This window comes from Dermacentor andersoni, chromosome 9 (genome assembly GCF_023375885.2).
Source record: "Dermacentor andersoni chromosome 9, qqDerAnde1_hic_scaffold, whole genome shotgun sequence".
Taxonomy (NCBI): Eukaryota; Metazoa; Arthropoda; class Arachnida; order Ixodida; family Ixodidae; genus Dermacentor; species Dermacentor andersoni.
Window position 1 is genome coordinate 7486050 of NC_092822.1, and position 24270 is coordinate 7510319.

General features: G+C 48.5%; 1 protein-coding gene across 7 annotated transcripts in view; it reads left to right on the top strand.

Annotated features, from left to right (window-relative positions):
• The window catches only part of LOC126526948 (copine-8-like), a 72761-nt gene that overhangs the window by 34085 nt on the left and 14406 nt on the right, over positions 1-24270 (top strand). For all 7 annotated transcript variants that reach the window (XR_008611609.2, XM_055068458.1, XM_055068459.1 and 4 more), the window contains exons 10-13: positions 1686-1739; positions 1797-1858; positions 5270-5626; positions 23480-23640. Coding sequence is in view for 6 of the 7 variants with exons in the window: in XM_055068458.1 (XP_054924433.1) it covers positions 1686-1739; positions 1797-1858; positions 5270-5626; positions 23480-23640 (634 nt within the window). In the remaining variant the exon portion in view is untranslated. The remainder of the gene's footprint in view (positions 1-1685; positions 1740-1796; positions 1859-5269; positions 5627-23479; positions 23641-24270) is intronic.

Below are 24270 nucleotides of genomic sequence, written 5' to 3' on the forward strand. Positions count from 1 at the left end.
AAACCCCCATTACATTTTGATTCTTGTTGAGATTTAGTTGGTATATCAACAGCTGGTATATCAATAGTGTTAGTATACCAACTTTAGAGGAAAATCTGGGTGAAAAGAGTGGAAACTGCAAATGCACCGCCATGTTGCTACCTCTCATTTTTTACTGTAAAAATATTCAAAATATGTTAATATTATGATAAATACATAGCACATAGATGTGGACAATATTTAAAGTTCATTGCGAATATTTTTCAGAAAGATGTGGTGGCTATTTATAAAAATTTGAAGAAAAATTTATGGCAAGTGAAAAGATGGTTTGCAGGCACCTGAATTAGATGGCACCGCCACACTGAGGGACTCCATGTATCTTCTTGATTCTGTGTGACATCTGAATGGCATCACATTGTTTGCACATGCATGCCTGCACAGAGTAGGAACATGGCAACGCCCTTGTGGTTACTGATTTCAATGCATGGATGCTATGGGGAGCTTTTCCTCTGGAGTTAGTTATATTAACTTGATGGGTATACTATACATATGTATCCATGCATTACAAAAGGGAACAAATGTGCACACACCAATGCAAATGTGTATGTAAAAACAATAGACAGATGCCAGAAGCCAGACAGAAAACCAGTTACTAATTAATTCCAACAACTTTTTTACAGCGAAGCTGTATACCTCTATTGTCCAAGGAAATTTTCGTGTTGTTGGCGTGGTAAGCAAAAAACTCCCCATACATGGGTCGATCCCAGAGGTAGTGCAATACTGGCTCGACCCACGGCAGTGGTGAAGCAGGCGTTAAGCACTCCCCATACGGGGGCCATTCCAGAAGATAGTGCAATGCCGAGCCAACCCGTGGCAGAAGGGAAGCAGGCATTAAGCACTCCCCATACGTGAGCAGATTCCAAAAATAGTGCAATACTGGGCCAGCCCGCTGCGGAGGTGAAGCAGGCGTTAAGCACTCCACATACAGGGGCCGATCCCGAAGATAGTGCAGTGCTGGGCCGAGCCGAGCTGTGACGGAGGTGCAGTTCGCCATTAAGGGGCCGTCATACACAGCTTTGCTGGTCATCCTTCTTCACAGAGTGGAAGGGCACTGAGTTTTTTTTTTTCTCGCAGTGCCTACCTACATGTATTTATTCTTCTTTTTCTACAGTCTATAATATATCATGTACGAAAAGAAGAAACTCAGAACAGACAATAAAAGCAGTCAGCTATTGAGTTGACTCAGTGGGAGACACTTTTCTGTTCAAAGTATAGTACATATGCTTGCTTGTTTACTAGGCTTCACTGAAAAATATCAGAATTGTGTGAAATGTATACTGACAGCACAACTGATAGAACACTTATATATGAACACTGTCCTGCAACATGTTTGTGTTGTCTTGTCCATGTCTTTTGTTCTGTGACCATTATTTCTAAGAATTGTGGGCTCACCTATGCCTCTGCAGTTGTGCACCAATATGCGCACGCACACAAAGCACTTTGTCTTCCAGGGCTATAGACTTCTAAAAATAAAACAGCTATGCCAGCATGCAATCTATGTCGCAAATGCAAAATGATCAAGGTTTTTCATCATGAAATGGTAAAGCAGGACACCTGTGCATATGGAACTTAAATCATTTGCGACAACATGCTTTCTATTTGAATGATTCAAACGAATGCTTTCACGTGGGCACCCACTGTTGCAGCTCATCAACAGGAGCAAGCAGGCCAGAAAGAAAAGCTACAAGAACTCGGGTTTGGTGAGTCAACCATAATGGTGAGTTGCGTCAGTGCACTGAGGCCCATTACTCTTACAGGTGAAGCTCGTGTCCTTTTTGATCAGAGAACAGGCCACATTCCTCGATTACATTCGTGGTGGGTGAGTGCTGTTAGCTACAGTTTCATATGTAAAATTGCGCAACTCATAGGTACAGTGGCAATAATGTACAGTGGTAGTATTATAGGGACAGGGGCAACGTAGATACAGTGGCAGTATTTTCACATCAGCAAAAATACTGCTACTGTACCTATGGGTTGTGGAATCCGGATATAACGGACCCACCTGTAACGAATTGTTGTATATAACAAACAGCTGTAAAATCCCCTTGTAAATTCATGTGTTCAATTTTGATTACTATATAGTATATAGTCTTCTAAAGAGCGATGGAACGAAGAATGCTAGGCATAACTTTAAGAGACAGAAAGAGAGTGAGCGGTTTGGATCAAAGAGCAAACAAGTATAGACGACATTCTAATTGACATGAAGAGAAAAAAATGGCGCTGGGCAGGTCATGTAGTGCGTAGAGTAGATAACTGTTAGACCATTAGGGTGACAGAATGGGTACCAAGAGAAGGGAAGCGCAGTAGAGGATGACAGAAGACTAGGTGGTGCGACGAAATTAGGAAATTTGCGGGTGCTAGTTGGAATTGGCTGGCTCAAGACAGGGGTAATTGGAGATCACGGGGAAAGGCCTTCGTTCTGCAGTGGACATATAGGATGATGATGATGATGATGATGATGATGATGATGATGTCGAATTATTGCTATATTGAACTATTTCATGATCCCGTTCGAGTTCGATATATCCGGGTTTGACTGTATTTAATGGCAGGATATGTAACATTAAATGGCAGAAAGTTGGCAATATGGATCAAAGGGAAAACATAGGTGGCTGATGTTCTAGTTGATTAATAAGAAAGAATGCAATTGAGCAGATGTAATGTGCAGTACAGATAATTCCGCTGGTTTGTTAGAATAACAGGATAGGTGCAAAGTGAAGCGTAATGAGGGTGGCAAGATAAGATAAACAGATGCCAGAAAGAGTCAGCTGACTGAAAATTGCATGATGAAGGTAGTGGATAGCCTTATGATAATTTACTTGTTGTCCCAAAATTTGTTTGTTAACCTTGGTTAAAAGCAATAATAAGCTGCACGAGAAACTGCGCTGTACTGTGCAGCTAGGTAATGTAGCACTTCATATGAATTGGTGTTGATCTCATTGTATGCTAGCATCACCTAGTTGTGAGAATGAGAACTTCACATTTGCTGTCCGATTGTTACAGACAGGCACATTACGCAGGCACATAGGTGCCTTGACAATGCATCTGACCATTGAGAGTGCTTATTTGTCCCACTATGCCAGTTCAGTGGGCCCGTATATACAGACATTCAGAATTACTGCATAAGATAATGCAAAGGCCTCGAGGTCTTTACATTAAGTTTTACTTTTTATATTGGAGTCGGGATATTCACAGGCATTTGATCTCTGATTTTTTACCAAACTAACATGTTTTATTCAGCTATCTGCAAAATAACTTGATTTCAATTACCATGACATTGAGATGGTCCTTGTTTGTCTAAAGGCTGTAGCTACGTATATGTGGTGACACTAGCATTGTACGTGGCACCCTATGCGTTGCTCTGCACTTTTCCTTACACGCATCCTCATGGGTCATTATTCAGCTTGTCCAGTTCCCAGTGGTTCTACAGCCAATTACATATGTGCTGGGGCCAGTACAAAAGGTTATTCTCCAAATGCTTCTTTTCTGTTGTCCAGCACTGCAAATCAATTCTGCAGAAATCCTGTGCCCTATTCCACGATACCATTCCAATACCTGTTATATTGATTACTTTTCTAAAAAATCATATTTATAGTCATGTATTTATAATTCTGTCCTCTTTCCATTCTGTAGTGTCGTGCCTTCGCAACAGATGGCACTGCCAATGTGATGCAGGTCACATGCGACAGATGGTGCCACAGCACTCTTGTATACAAGTTACGTTCGCCGGAATAAAGGGTGTTATCGGCATGGAGCCGGCAGTGGTGTAGCCTCTGTGTCACTGGCCGGTGACACGATACATCCTATGTCCAGTTTTCTTTACCTTTAGTTTACTGCAACTTACCTTTTTCCTATCTTTTTCTTGGCCTGTATCTTTCCCCCGACCACAGGACAGTTCAGGTGTCCACTGGGAAGTGAGACCGTTATATGGGTGTCACACCGTGCAGTTCTGATCACAATCGAGCCTGATAGGGATAGAATTTTGAAGTCACGATTTGCTCCTTTATGAAATCTGCGGGAAGGAGCCAATTGCTGATGAGAATTACGGTTCAGTTTGTGCTCGATAGCAATGGAAAGTGCGCCGTGTGACACTGGTATTGCAATGCCCATGGCCCTTCATTTTCTTCCTCATTTTGTGCCTTGTTCAATAAACTACTGCTACTACTACGGTGGAGTGAATACGTACCCAGACTGAACCTTTTTAGCTGGTTGCTCTATTTTTTACTTTGATACCTGCTATCAGCTCATCCTTGGCTTTAAACAGTGATATAGTAGAGATAAGAAGTTGTAATCTAAATAAGCGTAAGGCTCAGTTTCCTGGCATTTTCCAGCAGCTACAGTCCCTGCCTTTAGTGCTGCGAGAAACCAAGAAAATGATGACATATATTTGTCAGTGTCATTTGTACCTGCTGGTGCACTTGATGCAAAGGACATAAATTTGGAAAATCAACATCAGTATGTGTAGTTCTCAACTAATCTACTCCTTGCTGCCATACATGGTAGCCTCTTGTTTAGCTCAGTTACCACGCATGCTCCCATTTCAGCTTTGTGCACCCTTTAAGGTGGATGCCAACTGTTGCTTTCTATGTATTTCAATCAGTTTGACTTGATTGTAAAACCTTGGTTTCAGCTACTAGTTGGTATTGGTTCATGATTGAAGCAAAGTTTTCAGTGCAAATTAAACGAGGGTGAAGAACACAAACAGGGCGGGCGCCATCCTGTTGTTTGGTTTCCTCGCCCTCTTTTAATTTGTGCCAAAAAGTTTGCTTCAATCATGGACTTGATTGTCTTTGTGCTAAAGGGGTGCTGTTTGGAGTGTGCTCGAGCTGCCCTGAGCTCACCAGCAAGGAGCGACTGCACTGCACTGTTGATGTGATTCGAAAAACACACAACTTTAATTTTTGCTGTGCAATGTCTGCATATGGAGGGCGCCACCATCAAGTGACTCGAGTCATGTCTTTTGCACCCTCTACAGTGCAGGTGCATGCATATATGCTCAGAAGTACACCTATGAGTGTTTCATCTTTTAATGCCCTGCCTACACCTTGAAGAGAGGAACCATTCGTCTGTCTGTGCTGTAAGCTACATCAGCTGGCAAGCAACCATACCTAAACCACCACATTCATCACTTTCATCCCATATCATCACTTTTTCACGCTACTTCTTTTCAGTACAAAGTACAATTTATGTCAGTCCACTTCTTCCATAATCTGCCTTTCGAGGATCGCAGAATGCAGATGCACTTCACGGTAGCCGTGGACTTTACGGCCTCCAACGGGGACCCTCGAGACCCCACGTCCCTACACTTCCTAGATCCAGTGCGACCCAATGCATACGCTATGGCCATTCGGGCGGTGGGAGAGGTGATCCAGGACTACGACTCGGACAAGATGTTTCCTGCTCTGGGCTTCGGAGCACGCCTGCCACCTGATGGGCGTGTTTCACATGAGTTCTTCCTGAATGGCAGCTCCACAGACCCATACTGTGCAGGCATACAGGGTGTTCTGGAAGCCTACCAGAGGACCCTCCAGTCTGTTCAGCTGTACGGTCCCACCAATTTTGCACCGATTGTCAACCACGTGGCAAAGTAAGTCTTACTGCCCTTACATAAGAAATGTATAGAGCTCTGTGTTGATGAAGTGTTTATGGGTGAGTGATAATTTTGTGAAAGTGCTTGAAAAGAAGCACCAGCTAAAGTGATCTGAAGAGTGATTGACATTCAGGGCTCAGTCAAGAAACATGGGAGAGGTGCAAGAGATAAATAAATGAATAAATGGAAAGTCAACAATGAGTGCTATTTTATTAAATGCTGAAAAGAAGAAGAAAAACATTTTATTCATTCACTCGTGTAAATAAACATCAACAAAATATACAGGAGGAGGTCCCAAAGTTTTGGGCTGTAAGGGGGCCTCCTGTACAAAGTTAAACAAACAAACCAGTTAATGTTAATACAGCAAAAAGGCAAGATTGTTACCAAGTACTAACACAAAAAATGAAGTGAACTGAAACGTAATAGTATAACATTACATAATATGACATTATATAGAACTAATGAATGAAAGTTTAAAAAAGTATACAAAGCATAATAAATGACATTACAGTAAAGTAATCATAAGTAGAGCAAAAATGAAAATATATAGATCCCCTCTCAAACTGCCCATACTAGGAGATAGCTCTATGCAAGTAAGAACAATGTTCCAGAAGGACAGCACCATAAAGGAAGAGCTGAATTTTCCATTATTAGTTCTAACTTTAGGCAATAAGAAGTTATTAGCTGATGCAAAGCGAGTTGTATTGTGCTGAACAAGGTGTTCTATGTTAAAAAATTACTGAGGGAATGTTTGAGTGAAGGTAATTGCAAACAAAGATTGCCATGTTTGATTTATATAGTCAAACCCACTTATAACAATATTCAAGTGCCACGAAAATTCTATTGTTATAACAGATAATTGATACAGCCAGGTTGCATGAAAAAATCAAAATAGGAGGATGGCAGAGCAGTTGTGAGAAAACTGTAATGGCGGGGAGGCCAGTGCCCCTCTTCACCATCTTCCTCCACCCGGCTGCTGATTGTGTGCACTCATTTAACTGCTTCCTGAGCACTCCGCAACTGTCGGCGTTAAAGAATGGCACTGCTATAACAACTGCAAAGAGAGGTCACGAGCGGCTAGCGATATGCGAGCTCCGTCAAGGCATCGCTTTGGTGGCCCCAAAAGGGGCCTGTTAAAAAATGCGGGAAGGTTGCCGCGACAGCCTGTCAGCTTGAGAAATCCACAGGAAATGCTGAGGCGAGATCGCCACAAGCATCTCGCCACGTACTTCTCACTGGCTTGCACGAGAAAACCTTATGTCTATCAGCTTTGCAGGCTTTACACAAAGCTTGCAGACATCCTTGGCCAAAATTTCATTCCTATACGGGTGGCTGCGGCCGAGCATGAGCAGACGGTAGTCGGCTTATTCTGGAAGTATGCAATTCTTATCAAAATTTGAAAGCATATTTCGACTTACTTCAGCCTGTTTATTAAACTGCTTCAATAAATATACGCAGTAGTACCAGTGTATATTCGTGATGCCCGTTCATGATGCCCCTGTCAATCAGGACCGGCCCTGTCCAACCACTGATTCCCCGTTTTTAGCGGTTCCAACTCGCCGTTGTAACGCGGCCGACTGGAGAACACGTGATGATAGACTGATTTGTTTCAATTGCTCGCTTGTTTAACGTGTCGCTCGTCATTGCCGCAGTCATTGGTCATCGCCCCTTAGGTGGAGCTCCCCGTTTCTCTGTGTGTCCTTCATCTACGAATACAGACAACTCACCTATGACCTTCCGAACCAGCTGGTCACCATCGCCCCTAAATCGTCGGTCTCATTCGCCGCAGGCCCACCACGCTTCTTCCCCTGCATTTGTTCCACAGAAAAACTAGTCGGTGCAGCTCCTGGAGGCGACGTTGCATCAACGACTTGGTGTGCAAATCCTCTGATCACATTACCTACCCTTGGAAGTATATTAGACGTTGAGGTGGATGTAATCCCAGTCCAGTCCCTCGTCGACACCAGTGCACAGATATATCTAATGAGTGCCGCCCTTCACAAAAGACTCGGAAAGGTCCTCACGCCTGCCGTATCGTGCACAGTGCGCTTTGCCGACGGCAGTATGCCACCAGTTGTCGGCATGTGCACAGTGCGAGTAACGATTGCTGGCCATCAAACCACCATCTTATTTATTGTGTTAGAGCGCTGTCTGCATGACCTGATTTCGGGGCTGGACTTTCTTTCGACTCATTCTGCCCTAATAGACTGTGCTACAGGTGTCGTGCAGTTGGACCTTCCTTCTGACAGCTCCTTTGTTTCTGATGAATATCATCCGTCCCTGTGTTCTGCTGGATTTGCCCGGTTGCTGCCGCAAGCCGCTACTAATGTACTTTTTAACGTTTGACCACATGTTCCTGATGGCAACTACATCGTCTCTCTGCTTGTCGACATTATTCTACAGCATGGCATCATGCTCCCAAGTACCATTGTCACCATTGTCAATAATTCTACTTGGCTTCTCGTTCTCAACTTTGGGTCTGTTACACATGTTCTTCCCGGTAACATGACAGTGGCCTGTCTGACATCTGTGCACGAGTACCAGATATCTCCGCTCGCGCCCACTATTTCTGCCTCTGTCAGCCCTATCATCACGTGTTCCCATTCGGTTTTGTCACCCTACCATGACGTCAATCAAATGATCGCTACCGTCCTCTGTCCAGCTCAAACTGAAGACCTTAGGCTCATACTGTTCAGTTACCACAATATTTTTTATTTCAGTGACCGCCCGCTCAGCCAGACAGCCGTAGTCACTCAGCCGTAGTCCTTTCCATCGCCACCCCTACCGTGTGTCTGCTGCAGAGTGCAGCATCATTCAAAGCAAAGTCACGAAGATGCTGAAGAACATCATCGAGCCTTCCGCTAGCCTGTGTGCCTCACCAGTTGTCCTGGTCAAGAAAAAAAGATAACACCTGGAGATTTTGTGTTGAGTATCATCATCTGAACAAGATCACCAAAAAGGACATGTGTCCATTGCGTCTATCGACGATGCACTTGACTGTCTACATGGGGCGAAATATTTTTCTGTGATTAACCTCCGCTCGGGCTACTCGCAGATTGCTGTTGATGAGAAGGATCGCGAGAAGATAGCCTTTATTATGCCTGATGGACTTTTTCAATTAAGAGTCGTGCCCTTCAGGCTTTGCAATGCCCTAGCGACGTTCGAGAGAATGATAGATGCCCTGCTCTGAGGCTTGAAGTGGACCATCTGTCTGTGTTATCTCGATGACGTAATTATTTTTTGCTCCAACATTTGAAACCCACATTGACCATGCTCTGCCATATGTCAAACCCATGCTCTGCCATATGTCACCTTCGCATACAATTCGTCTCGCCATGACACTGCAGGTTACTCACCGTTTTATCTACTGCTTGGCCGTGATCCTGTTTTGCCCCCGGACACTGTACTTCCACAAGTTACACAGTCGCACACCGCTTATGCCCATGATGCGATTTCTATCGCAGCACAGGCCTGTCAGATTTCCCGTGCTTTCCTCACTGATTTCCAGGCTTCCCAGAAGTCCCATTATGATATGCACCATAGGGACGTGCAGTATTTACTTGTCTTCCTCGTGCTCCTAGGGTCACCATCTCATCGTGTGGGCCCCTCGGAAAAACTTCTGTCGTGATATTGCAGTCCCTACCGAATCCTGCGACAGCTTTCGAATGTGATGTATGATATTGCTCCCGAAGAGCCAGGCCCGTCGTTTGTATAGCCAAGAACCGATGTTCTTCATGTCTCCCATTTAAAGGCCTACGTGCGTGCCCTTGCTGGGCCATAATTGCTTGCGCTAGGTCAGTGCTCCAACACTGGTGGCGTAGTGTCACGATGCAGAACAGGACATGCAGACAAGAGACAATGAGGAAGAAGTGCTGTTATTGCTGGGGCGCTTCCGCCGCCATGTTCTAGTGTCAGCTGGCACCTTCAGCATTCACCTTGCATAAACAACATTCGTGCTTGTCTCTGCCTCGCAACAATAAAAAATTGAATGAAATGCACTTCTGAGGTTAAAAAGTACTGAACCAGTATATTTACTTGCATCAATAAGGATCTTCTCATAAAAATTTTCTATTGTTAGGCTGGCATCAAAAGGTACTGAAGTTCTAGGCATCCTACGTGACCTGTTATGGCTCTAGGAAGCGTGCTGGTGCATTTGTTGACGACAGCCATGGTGCCATACACTTTCGGGTGGGCAAGTCCACAGGTAAATGCAGGCAGGGAAAGGCAACATGGAACAAACAATATTGTGGCATTGACTTGTGAAGCAGAGCCACAATATGTCAAGGCAGCAAACTTAGAGTCCGCAACTGTTAGTGCCAAAAAAAGAATTGCAGTAGAAGCCGTCTCTCGATGACTGTCAACAGTAATTCCTTAGCATTGAATCGATATAGTGAGAGAATGTATTGCCACGATTGAAACAAGTTATCTATGAGGTGTGTACTGCAGTGGGGCTCGTCTTTCATGCTTCCCCAAGAACACTCAACGACATCTAGCACCTACCCAGTGCATTCATGGTTCAGCTTGCTAAAGCATTGGCATGAAAGGCGTTCATTGAAAGCAGCACATACACAGTGCATTTGTGGCCTAGCCTGCTAATGTGTCAGGTTGCTGTCCTCAAGAAACCCTTATGACATGAGTTCGATTCCGCTCAGCATCAGAGAAAATTAAGGGATCTTTTTCATCATCATAGAGTGGCACTTCTTTAGTGGCACATACCTTATTACCCTAATTACCTTGCAGCGGCAGCAGCATCGGCGTCGCATGAGTTACTAGATGCTCGCGTCCACACGAGACACGAGCGGCTGGCACACTCCGGCACGGGCTAGCGTTCCAAAGGAGGATTTTTAAAAAATGCTACGCTAAGAGAAGGAGTATCGGTTTTTCCTCTCCCGCGAGAGCCCGAGACTTTACCGGTCTATGTGGTCGCTTGTCGCCACAGTTTGGTGACCGCGGACGTGACACTGCCATACACTCCTGCCATACGACCATGGACCAGACCAACGCTACGAGAGCTCAAGGCCAGAATTCTTCCAAGGAACGCGGTGAGCCCTCCTGTTCGGCCATCGCTGTCTGCCTCCCACGGTACTGGGACCAGCATTCCTTGGTGTGGTTTCTTCAGGCCGAATCGCAATTTCAAGTTGCTGGTATCCGCTCTCAAGCCTCAAAGTTTCATTACGCCGTTGCAGCGCTCTCGCCCGCCGCCATTGACGAAGTAGCAGATTTGTTGAACGCCCCATTGTCTACCGCCGCCTATAATGATCTCAAGGCAGTCCTGCTACAGCGCACAGCAGCTTCACAGCGTTCTCGCATCCAGCAACTTCTGTCCGCTGAAGAACTCGGCAACTGACGCCCTAGTCAACTTCTTCGCCGAATGAGGCAGCTGCTCGGAAACAACGCGAGATGCATCGACGCCGCGCTGTTACACGAATTGTTTTTGCAACGACTCCCAGCTAATGTGCAGATGGTCCTGGCGACAGCCTCTACCATGGACTTTACCGGACTTGCCGCTTTGGCCGACAAAGTCATGGAAGTAGCCGCCCCAACCATCGCGGCCATGACATCATCTCCGGGTGACAATACAACAGCCCTGCAAACACTTTCCTGCTCTTCAGCAGTGCAATTTTCGCTCAACTCCTTGTATCAGCGCCCAGAACGCATCATCTGTGGAGCGGAACATCGCCGCATGTCATCTCGTTGCCCACGCAGCCGTAGTTCCAGCAAATCAAGACGCACGGGCACCTGCAATGAAACATCAACAACAATGTCGGGCGTTTGCTACTACCACCACCGTTTTGGGAATGACGGCCGTCGGTGTGGGAGTCCTTGCGCTTGGCAAGGAAACAGGCCGGCCGACCTCTAACAGCAACGAGTGGTCCGGCCTAACACACAAGTCGCCTTTTCTACATGACGGACAGAATTACGGGACAACGATTCTTAGCCGACACAGGAGCTGACGTCAGCATTCTCCCCGCCCACCACTCCGACCAAAAAGCGACACCTGTGTCGTTTTTGCAAGCTGTCAACAGCACCAGGATTCCAGTTTTCTCGTCACGCTCCGTTATGCTAAACCTTGGCCTTCGACGAGCGTTCGGCTGGATTTTCCTGGCTGCTGACGTCCGTCGTGCAGTCATTGGAGCAGACTTCTTGCACAACTACGGACTCCTTGTTGACGTCCAGTGACGCCGTCTCATCGACTCCGTGACCCAGCTATCCGTTCCCGGCGTCCCATCACCAGGCACATCGCCGATTGCACATATTTCTGCCATGTTGGATGAACCTTTTGCCATGCTCCTACGCGAGTTTCCCACTCTGACGTGCCTGCCGGACTGGACGCCACCGGTGCAACATGACGTGTGCCATCACATCATGACCTCCGGCACACCATTCTATTTCTGGCCCCGGCGTTTGTCCCCGGCGAAACTCAAGATTGCTCGCGCGGAGTTCGAACACATGCAGCAGCTTGGCACCATCCACCCTTCCTCCAGTAATTGGGCATCACCACTTCACATGGTGCCTAAGAAGACGGGAGACTGGAGCCCATGCGGCGATTACCGGGCACTAAACAACAATACAGTTCCTGATTGCTACCCTCTACCGAACATTCAGGACTTCACGGTAGCGTTGCACAGTGCGACAATCTTTTCTAAGATCGATCTCGTTCGCGCCTATCATCAACTACCGGTCGCTGAAGAAGACATTCCTAAGACCGCCATCACCACACCCATCGGTCTTCTTGAATTTCTCTGCATGCCTTTCGGCTTACGGAACGCAAGCCAATCCTTTCAGCGTTTCATCGATTCTGTCACCCAAGGCTTGCCTTTCGTTTTTGCATACATTGACGACCTTCTCATCGCAAGCTCTTCCGCAGAAGAACATCTCCACCACTTGCGGTTGTTGTTTTCACGTCTTGCCAGTAAAGGAATCGTCATGAACGCTGCCAAGAGCGAATTCGGTCAGCCCGAACTCGAGTTCCTCGGTCATATCATCGACGCTAACAGCATTTGACCACTGCCTCCCAAGATTCGCATCATCAAAAACCTTCCCCGACCGACCACACTCACCAAGCTTCGCCAATTTCTCGGATTTGTCCATTTCTACCGCCAATTCATTCCCGATTGCGCACGACATATGGCTCCACTAGACATTCTGCTAGTAAACAAACATAAACAAGTGCTTCAGTGGTCTGAAGAGGCCACCGACGCTTTCACAAGAGTCAAGTCTGCCCTCGCCAATGCCACGCTGCTTAGACACCCAAAGCCAGACGCGCCCACTGCCATCATGACCGACGCTTCAAACACCGCTGTTGGTGCTGTTCTGCAGCAATTCATCGACAATGCGTGGCATTCACTCGCCTTTTTCTCCAAGAAACTGAAGCCTGCGCAGTCCCACTACAGCGTGTTCAGCCGGGAATTACTCGCTGTTTACCTTGCTATCAGACATTTTCGCCATTTCCTAGAAGGCCGTGCATTCACTGTCTTGACTGACCACAGGCCCCTTGTGCACACAACGAATCGGTCGGCGTCCTGTTACTCGCCCCGCGAGATTCGACACCTTTCCTACATCTCCGAGTTTACAACAACGTTCCGCCACATCAAGGGCACCGACAACGTTCCAGCTGACGTTCTGAGTCGCGTCAATGCCGTTTCCACATTGACGTCGGAACCTTTCATCATCGAAGTCGACTTGCTCGCCAGTCAACAGCATGACGACATTGAACTTCATTCACTCCAGAATTCGTCAACGTCCCTGAAATTAAAGGACGTCGTTGTGACCCCAGATGGTACGTCCGTCATGTGCGACACTTCTACCGGCACACCTAGACCATACATTCTGGTATCCCTTCACAGGCGTCTATTCGAAACCGTGCACAACCTGTCGCACCCTGGCATACGCGCGACACAGAAGCTTCTTTCCAGTCGTTTCGTTTGACCTCGGCTAAACGCGCAAGTTCGCAATTGGGTTCGCTGCTATTTGTCGTGTCAACGCTCTAAGATCCAGCATCACCCCATCCTGCCTGCCAAGTCTTTTTTTCCACCGGATGCTCGTTTTGACACCGTACAGCTGGACCTCGTCAGCCCTCTCCCACCTTCGAAAGGTTACTGCTACATAGTGACATGCATCGACCGCTATACACAGTGACCAGAAGCTACATCAATATCTTACATCTCAGTGCCCACTGTTGTAGCAGCTTTCATGTCTACATGGATCAAGGTTCGGCTGCCCATCCACAATAATCACCGATCGCGGTCGGCAGTTTGACTCAGCACTCTTCAATGAGCTACTCAAACTGCTCTGAACGACACTTTTTCACACGACTGCTTACCACCCGCAGTCCAATGGACTAGTTGAACGTTTTCACCGGCATCTCAAGGCATTCCTTATGGTGCATGAATTGCCGGAGAAGTGGGTACTGCATTTGCCCCTCGTCTTACTTGGCATCAGAACCGCACCCAAGAGTGACCTAGGTTGCTCCTGTGCTGAGCTAGTCTACGGCACTCACCTATGCCTTCCGTGCGATTTTTTCGTCGCCACCACCAAAACGCCTATGCCATCACCTGCCGACTATGTTGCCAAACTGCAAGCTTCCTTCACTCAGATATGCCCCATGCCTACACGTTTGCAAGAAGCAAAGTCTCTCCCGCACGAAAACATGGGTAGCAGAGGTGAGTAGCACTCACCTCTGCTACCCATGTTTTCGTGCATAACTGCGCCGTGCAGAAGCCTTTGCAGCCACACTACCCCGGGCCATATTGTGTTCTCGAGCATCGTCTGACGACTTTTGTCGTGAATGTCAACGGCCGCTCAGACACAATTGCCCTGGAGCATCTCAAACCCGCCTACATCGAAGCACCCTGTTACGTTTCGCCTCCGACGTGCGGTATAGCCGGCGCGGATGCAACAGACGCCGGGGCTTCGTTCAAAGCGGCGGACATTTTGGCCAGTTCAGCGCTGCCGCAACGCCTCCTGCCAAGCGCGTCCAGGCATGTTTCAATGCCACGTGTCTTCGTGTGTGCGTGCGTGTGTGTGTGCATGTTGGTGCCCACGCTTGTCAAAGCGCGGCAGCTGGGGAGAGGAGCTCCCCAACGGTGAAGCGAGGAGGTCTGACCGGCGCCAGCCCGGCGGATACGTTACTTCTTGTCACAACGTGTCCGTGCGCCGCCGTCACGTGCGCCTCATCCGAGCCGTTCCTTCTTGCCCTCGACTCCGAGAGTATAAAAGCAGCTGCCCCTGGACGCCAAGAGAGAAGCTTCGATTTACTCAGTCGAGTAACGTGGTCTCCCGTTTCTCCACTTCGGTCGACCTGACCGGCCGCTCTTTTGCGATGCTAGAATAAACAAGTTGTTCTGTTAGCAGTCGACTCATCCTTTGCCAGGACCTTCGGTTGCTTCCAGCTGTGCCCAGGCCGCCAGGCCAACGCTGCCCTTGGGGCTTGCGACCCATTTGCAACAACTGGTTGCCAGCGGTGAGGTCACGACAACGGAGGCCAGCAGCGAAGATATGCGGTCGACTGCATGCTGAGCAGCACAACGACCATCCGGGAGCAGTGCAACGAGCCCTGTGTGATGACTGGTTGCCTGCAGAGGAACGACTACGCTGAATTCTTGGCTGCGAGGTTTGGTGAGTGCGGGACTTTCTTCTTCTGAGTTTTGCCAGGCTTTTGTTAATGTCAGAAACAGAGCTGGTAATTGTGGTTGTTGTTGCTGCCGGGTTAGTTTGCGGCAAGACAATAGTAGGCAGTAGAGAAAGCAGCATTCAGAGCAGCCATGGATTTGAAGTCGTTGCACAAACCGAAATTGCTGGAGCTTGCAAGAGAGTTGGGTCTGGATGTCTCAGACAAACTCAGAAAACCAGAACTGCTAAGGGCTATTCTTGAGTTAGAAGCTGAGGATGACGAGCTGTCGGAATGCCTTGAGACCATTTAGGAGAAGGAGACGGCAAAAAGACAGGAGCGCGAACGTAAAGAGCAAAAAGAGAAAGACAAGCGCGCACGTAAAGAGCAAAAAGATAAAGAGAGAGGGCAACAAGAGAAAGAGGAGCGCGACTGTCAACACGCTTTGGAAATGAAGCGTCTCGAGGTAGAGCTGGAACGCGCTCGTAATGGAAGTCAGGCACACGGTGCAGGAGAACGAGTATTGTTAAAAATGACTGACCTGATGCGGCCGTTTAAAGGGACACTAAAGGTTACCAGAAACTCAAGTTAAAGTGGTAGAGCAATGTTCTAGAACGTCTAAGGCGTCAATTTAATCGCGAACAGAGCTTTAGTAACTGAGAAATTGAGGTAAATGCATGACACGATTTGAGACCCCCCAGCGACATTCCGGTACTAGCCCGATGACGAAAGGACTCCTCATAATTTGTGTTACTAATACTCAACTACTCGTATTAAAAATATCATTTCATTCGATTATAAGACGGAAAAAAATGCTACTTGTCTACGTCTATTCGACTCTAAGAAAAAATAACATTTTGACGTTACCCTTCAGTAATATGGGTGTTCGAAAGGTTTCGTTTTCGCTCGACTCTGCGCGCTCGACTCTGCGCCGCGCACGCTTTGGAGTTTCAGTACTTTCGTTATCGCTTCGTGCTGTGAGGGTTCTGCTGGCTTGCGACACTTTCATTTGGAACAAGCAGCGAGAATGCCACGTCCATGTGATGTCGTGGGAAGCCCTCGTTGCTTTCCCGCTCCGGAGAGCCGGTGTCGAGGCCGCCGTCGTAGTACGCAACGACGCCGGCAGTGCGAGCCCTCAGCAGCAGGTCGCGCTCGTCGGTGCTCAAATCGCTGAAGTTGAGCCCACCATCGCGAGCCAATCTGTCGGTGTCAGGGTCCATTGCGACGAGCGTCGAAGTTTGCGCCATGGAATGAAGTACCAGCTTATGGGAGTCTTGCGCTGGAGTTTGAGGTATAGTAGCGGCGCCTGGTGGCGGTGCGGGAAACGACATCTGGGTCGCGCCAGCTTGGGTCGTATTGAGCCTTAGCTGTGGCGAAGCACGTTTCTAGGCCGAGTTTTGCGTCGATTCGCACTTTTTTATGCCCTGTTGCGAGTGCGAAAAGGCTCGTCACTTCTCACAGATCACGCCGACCACGCTGCGAGCTCGCCGCAGCGTATAGTTTAACGAAAACGGACTCTCCGTGTGCCGTGGGACGTAATGTGGGACGTAATTCGTTTCTCCTTCCGCTAGCCACCATACTCCCGCTTTCGCTCTGCTGTCGGCTCTGTCTTGGCTCTGTTTCTGGCCGCGCGTTTGCGTTTTGCGCAGAAAAGCCGTAGCGCCGTCTGCGGACGCCGTTCTACTCAGCGTTGGCGCAACGTCACTATGAGACCATGATGTCAGTACTCCTCGATCGGAGGGCGGGCGATTTGAACTGCGCTAGCGGTACGCGGACGCTTCAGAACGCATTTTCTCTTAAAATAAGTCTCTCCTTGGCACGAAACAAGCGTTTCGAGGTTTCTGTGATGGTATTTCAACAGTCCACGTTGACTTAATAGTAACCTTTAGTGTCCCTTTAAGCTTGGAGAGGACATTGGTTTGTTCCTGGTTAACTTTGAGCGAACGTGCGAGAAGCAGGGGTTCTCTCGGGAAACGTGGCCACAGCTCTTGCTCACTTTGTTACCCGGCAAGGCGGCCGACGTAGTCGCTCGCTTGAAAAGAGAGGAGGCAGAGGATTTCGACCAAGTGAAATCGAGTCTGCTAAAAAAGTACAGGCTGTCAGCGGAGGCGTTCCGTCGGAAGTTTCGGGAAAATGAGAAAGGCAGAAGTGAGTCATATACAGAGTTTGCCTACAGGCTTATGTCAAACATGCAGGAGTGGCTCAAAGAAGAGAAAGCGTTTGGTTACCACGAGAAAGTTCTGCAGTGTTTTGGTTGGAACAGTTTTATAGTCGGTTACCTGAGAACGTGCGGTACTGGGTCTTGGATAGGCCAGACGTTAGTACGGTGGCTAAAGCCGCCGAGCTAGCCGAGGAGTTTGTGACGCGTCGAGCTCGCGGAGCTAAGGACGGTCAAAAGGGTGAATTTGGCTCCAAGTTTGAGAGGCCGAAGTTCACACCCATGAGAGCAAGGGGGGACACACGTAGTGCGGATGCGAGTGAAAGCAGTCCGACCGAACGTAAGGAGACGGCGGCAGCCGAAGCCGAACGCAGAAAGCGGTTCGAGATGAGGCAAGCGCGCGTGTTATACGTGCCAGAAGCCGGGTCACTTTTCGGCGCAGTGTCCAGAAACAAAAACAAAAGTCGTGTTTTTGTCATTATGCAGCACTGGATCAAGCAAGCCGTGGAAGCTCATAGCGTGTGTCTGCCCGTAGCAAAAGTGCTTATTGAAGGACCTTTCGGAGCACTTGAGACGGAGGCCGCAGTGTCATCTATGCTGCCCCCCATTACCCGTACCTATTTTCGAACAGGTCCGATCACCTCCTGCGCGAGAAGGGGCTTTTGTTTGGTGAGGCTAGCGTTCAGGCCTTAACCAGATCGAGAGTTCGGGAGCTCGCTGCAAAGGTGGTAGTTGCGGGACCGACGTTGTCGAACAATGAGAAAGGGTCGGAGGCGCAGCAAGCTGATATTCAGAGCACGTCCGAACTGAATAAAATTGAGTCTGTAGCGTTGAAGGCACCAGATACTGGAGAGGAAATGCCCGACACGGGAAAGTTAGAAGAGCTATCTGCAGATTTGCTCATCGCGCCTACGTCAGATGGACTTAATAGGTTGCTAAAAGTCGGCCGGTCGGCTTTGATAGCCAAGCAAAAAAAGGATGGCAGCCTAGAAAACAACATGCGCTGCAATGTCAAGGAAGGTATCGCCAAGAAAAATGCTCGTTTTGTGGAAAGAAGTGGGGTCTTGTACCAGAAGTATCTAGACCGCAGGGGAGTGGAGTTCGATCAGCTGATCGTGCCTCAGTGCTACCGTCAGGATCTGTTGCACTTGTCGCATGGAGGTTCGTGGTCCGGACACCTAGGAGTTAAGAAGACTAAGGACCGTCTCTTGCAAGAGTACTATTGGCCAGGGTGTTTTCGTGACGCAGAACACTTTGTGAGGACATGTGACACCTGTCAGCGGGTGGGCAAACCAGGGGACAAATTGAGGGCGCCGTTGAAGTTGGTACCTGTCATTACGGAGCCTTTTAGACGGCTTGTTATTGATACAGTGGGACTTCTGCCGGTAACAACCACGGGGTACAGACACATTTTGACTGTGATCTGCCCAGCGACAAAGTTCCCTGAAGCAGTGCCGCTTAAAGAACTCAGCTCAGTTGAGATAGTCAATGCACTGCTGTGCATATTTGTGCGAGTTGGTTTTCCTGCGGAAATCCAGTCAGATCAGGGCACAGTGTTTACTAGCGCTTTGACGACAGCCTTTCTCGAAAGGTGTGGGGTAAAGCTGTTACACAGCTCAGTGTACCACCCACAGTCAAATTCCGTTGAGAAGCTCCACTCCGTCATGAATCGCGTGTTGAGAGCATTGTGTTTTGAACAACAAACTGACTGGGAGCTGTGTCTGCCTGGGGTGATGTTTGCATTAAGGACCGCGCCGCATGCGGCTACGGGGTTTTCGCCAGCTGAGCTGGTGTACGGTCGCTCGCTGCGGTCTCCGCTTCACATGCTTCGAGACTTGTGGGAAGGCAGGGGCGATGACCCAGTCGTGGTGGAGTACGTGCTTAGGCTCCTCGAACGCTTAAGAAGGGCACAGGAGTTGTCAGGTGAAGCAATGGCAAAGGCCCAGCAGAGGGCCTAGGTTTATTATGATCGGACAGCCAGGGCCCGTCATGTTGAGGTGGGCGATGAGGTAATGATATTGCGCACATCGCTAAAAAACAAACTCGACGTGCAGTGGGAGGGCCCAGCACGGGTTGTTCAAAAACTGTCGGACGTCAACTACGTGGTGAGTCTGCCAGGAAAACGGAAAGCACAGCAAGTTTACCACTGTAATCTGCTCAAATCCTATAGACAACGGGAAGCAGTGGCGTGTATGATGGTAAACGTTCCCGAAGAGCTTCCGGTCGAGCTTCCGGGACTAGGCTCAGTGACGAACAGGGAAGACACCGATCAAGTCATTAGTGACTTAATCAGTAAAGCACCGCTGTCGCCTGAGCAGAAAACCGAACTACACCAGCTCTTACAAGAGTTTCAAGGTCAGTTCTCTGAGAGGCCTGGTAGGACTTCTGTCCTTACTCATGAAATAGAACTTACCTCCCCAGAGCCAGTATGATCCAAGGCGTACCGGCTGTCACCCCGCCAGCGTGATATTATGGAGGCTGAGGTAAAGAAAATGCTACAGCTCAGTGTTATTGAGGCGGGTGAGAGTGATTATACCTCCCCTTTGATTTTAGTTGAGGTACCGGGCAAGGAACCTCGTCCTTGCGTCGACTACCGCAGTCTTAATTCCATCACTAAGGATCAAATTTATCCGATCCCTAACATCGAGGAGCGCCTTGAGGAAGTTAGTAGCGCTCAGTTTATTTCCACCCTAGATCTTGTCAGGGGTTATTGGCAGGTTCCACTTACAGAAGAGGCTAGTAGGTATGCGGCGTTCATTTCACCAATGGGAACTTTCTGTCCTAAAGTTCTGAGTTTTGGTTTGAAGAACGCGCCATACTCCTTTTCAAGCCTCATAACCAAAGTGTTGCGGGGACAGGAAGAATTCACTTTACCGTATTTAGACGACGTAGCGATATTCTCCGCATCCTGGTCTGAGCATATGGCACACTTGCGGGCAGTGCTAACCCGCCTGCGCGAAGCGGGCTTGACAGTCAAGGCTCCCAAGAGCCAGTTAGCACAGGCCGAGGTTGTCTATCTCGGTCACGTGATTGGACGGGGTCGTCGCTGCTCCTCTGAAATAAAGGTGGCCGCTGTGCGAGACTTCCCGCAACCGCGCACGAAGACCGATATTCGGTCGTTCTTAGGTGTCGCCGGCTACTATCAGAGGTACATCCCCAGGTACTCTGATATCGCGGCTCCCCTGACGGATGCTCTAAGAAAAACAGAGCCCCAAGCAGTCGTCTGGGACAAGACAAGGGAAAGAGCTTTTAGCGCCCTAAAGAGCGCCCTAACAAGCCAGCCTGTGCTACGATCGCCAGACTACACAAAAGGGTTCGTTGTTCAGTGCGATGCTAGTGAGCGAGGCATGGGTGTTGTACTGTGCCAACGGGAAAATGGAGAAGTGGAACACCCCATCCTGTATGCTAGTCGTAAGCTGACCAGTCGTGAGCAGGCGTACAGTGCCACCGAGAAAGAGTGTGCGTGTCTCGTGTGGGCCGTTCAGAAATTGTCTTGCTACCTAGCCAGCTCGAGGTTTATCATTGAGACGGATCACTGCCCTCTCCAATGGCTGCAGACCATCTCTTCCAAAAATAGCCGCCTCCTGCGCTGGAGCCTCGCTTTGCAACAATATTCCTTTGAGGTGCGTTACAAAAAGGGGAGTCTCAACGATAACGCCGATTGCTTAAGTCGAGGCCCCTAACGTAGGAATCAGCCTCAAAGTTGTTTGTTACTGATGTTTTTCTTCCTGAGGCAGGATTTTTAACATATTGCTTTTGTTTATTGATTCAAAGTCATGACGTGCTTTCTAGTGCAATTTTCCAATTTGTGGAGGCGTTCTGAGTGCTGCTAAACTACTGTAAGGAACTAGGCAGTAGTATAAAAGGGGAAAGAGCCTGGCATGACTTAGTGAGGGTTGTGTCGTGCTTGCTGACTGAGCAATTGAGTTTCGGCGTAGTTCTAACGCTTGCTGGGAACGAGAACAAAAAAAAAGGCAACTCTCCCGAAGTCACTTTGCAGTGTCCTGTGTGAACCTGAACGTGAGAACAAGGCCTTCTCGGTGCGCTGCGCTCAAGAAACGCCGAGGGGCGACCGACTTCGGTTATGAGCATCATCGAGCGACATCCCTCCGGACAGCGGATGCAGTCCCCTGACCATCGGGATCTCCTTCTCCCGGCGGGGCGGTCTGTTACGTTTCGCCTCCAACGTGCGGTATAACCGGCGCGGATGCAACGGACGCCGGGGCTTCGTTCAAAGCGGCGGACATTTTGGCCAGTTCAGCGCTGCCGCAACGCGTCCTGCCAAGCGCGTCCAGGCATGTTTCAATGCCATGTGTCTTCGTGTGTGCGTGCGTGTCTGTGTGCATGTTGGTGCCCACGCTTGTCAAAGCGCGGCAGCCGGGGAGAGGAGCTCCCCAACAGTGAAGCGAGGAGGTCTGACCGGCGCCGGCCCGGCGGATACGTCACTTCTTGTCACAACGTGTTTGTGCGCCGCCGTCACCTGCGCCTCATCCGAGCCGTTTCTTCTTGCCCTCGACTCCGAGAGTATAAAAGCAGCTGCCCCCGGACGCCAAGAGAGAAGCTTCGATTTACTCAGTCGAGTAACGTGGTCTCCCGTTTCTCCACTTCAGTCGACCTGACCGGCCGCTCTTTTGCGATGCTAGAATAAACAAGTTGTTCTGTTAGCAGTCGACTCATCCTTTGCCAGGACCTTCGGATGCTTCCAGCTGTGCCCCAGGCCGCCAGGCCAACGCTACCCTTGGGGCTTGCGACCCATTTGCAACAATCCGCGCCATCGGCCCCACCAATATGCGACGCAACCCTGCTGCATCCTTCGATGACGCCTCCATACGTAACACCCAAGACCAACGCCAAGACACGCCGCGTCACGTGGACTTTCCGCTGTTCGTTGAATTTTGCTCCTCTCTAGGGGGAGAGCCCTCTGTAGCGGCAGCAGCATCGGCATCGCATGAGTTACTAGACGCTCGTGTCCACATGAGATACGAGCGGCTGGCACGCTCCAGCATGGGCTAGCGTTCCGAAGGGGGATTAAAAAGAATGCTACGCTAAGAGAAGGAGTGGCAGTCTTTCCTCTCCCACGAGAGCCCGAGACTTTACCGGTCTACGTGGTAGCTCATCGCCACAACCTAATTACTCAAAGATGTTCATTGAAGAGCAGCACATACCTACTGGCGCATACCCAGTAACCCAAGTTGGTATCAAAAAGGTTCCTTGAAGACGAGCACAGACTGAATGGTACATACTCAGTGCTCCAAGTTGTCATCAAGGAGTTCCTTCGAACAGCAGTGCTCACTCAGTCCTGCATCTACAGTGACCCATGTTGAAAGAGGTTTGTTGAACAGCAGCATGTGTGTACACATGTCAGTGAGCCAAGTTGGTCCGACCATTGGCTTTGAACCCTGTTACCTCAGCATAGCAGCCCAATGCATTAACTATTTGATCATGGACAACTCGGTGAACCAGGTAGGCGGGAAAGTGGTTAGACACTAACGCAAAAATTCCCAGGAACGTTTGTGAAGTACCCTGAGAATGCTAACACATTAAAAAAACATGAAATGATATTGGTCTTGAAACTTCTACATGGTTTTCATAGTGCATGATAGGAATGTGCTGTCCAATCATGAATCCCTACATTGCTTACGGTGGTTACCTTTATGTGTTTGGTGGCACATGATGTCACTGGCAGCTTGCTTTGCATCTAGAAACTAGATCTTAACCAACTTGCGCTCCTACATGTTTCAAACAGGCTTTTAGTGACATAGCTGTCATTTTTATCAGCTGTCTATTATGTGCCAGTAGTACACATTAGCAGTCTATTTAAACAAATGGCTGAACTCTTTTAGTTGACAGACACAAAAAAATAGGTAGCTATGAATGCCAAACAAAAATTAATTTCACTAAATGGCCATTGTGAATTCAAAGCAATAAATTCTATTGTATAAACCTCAAATGGCACCATTTTGGCCTACCTGCCTTACGTAAATAATGCAGTGCAGTTGTGACATGCAGCTTTGCTATGGTCTGGGCATGGCAGTATCGTAACTTACCAAGAACAACATTCCATTTGTCTGTTCTGTTTTAGGTTTGCAAGAAATTATTGTGATGGCCGAAGCTACTTTGTGCTGCTCATCATCACAGACGGTGTCATCAGCGATATGCCACGAACTAGGGAGGCCATTGTACAGGCTTCCTCCCTGCCCATGTCAATCATCATCATAGGTGTGGGCAATGCCGATTTCTCAGGTGTGTTGGCCGGCCACCGTCCTTTGTGTTTGCAGCCACTAAAGAATGGGCAGGTATAGGCTTTTGCAAAGCATTTCCAGATAGAATCAAAGCGTGTTTTCAAGTGCAGGTTCAAAAGGTTGACAGTCACTTTAGCATATGCTAAATGCTAAAGAGGATGAAGGCAAAAGCCTGTGCACTCATGAGACATTCATTAAGTTACTTGACATGCTCATTCGAAGGCATTGTTACTTCCTGTTAATTTTTTTCTCCCACCAAAGGTTGTGCGTTCGAGTGCCTTTTTTTAAGTTAACTATATCTTAGTTAACTGTGCCTTAATTAACTTTGGCATGATTAATACCAAAGGTTGTGAATTCATCTCCCACAAAAGGTTGAGGGTTCGACCCCCAATTTTGGTGGCATTGAATTTTGGTGCCATAATGGCGGATGGCCAGTTTTTCGACCCATGAGCCGTCTAAGGCTTTCACCTTAAAATATCAGTGCTTGTATGTTCAGCTCTATGGAAGGCAGATGCTTTCATTGGCCAGTCTGTTCAGACTCTGTCATGAGGGCTGATCTGCAGGCTAGCCATTATGTCATAACACGACGTAAATGAATAAATATTCTTGTCATGGTTATCTCCTAGGAGCT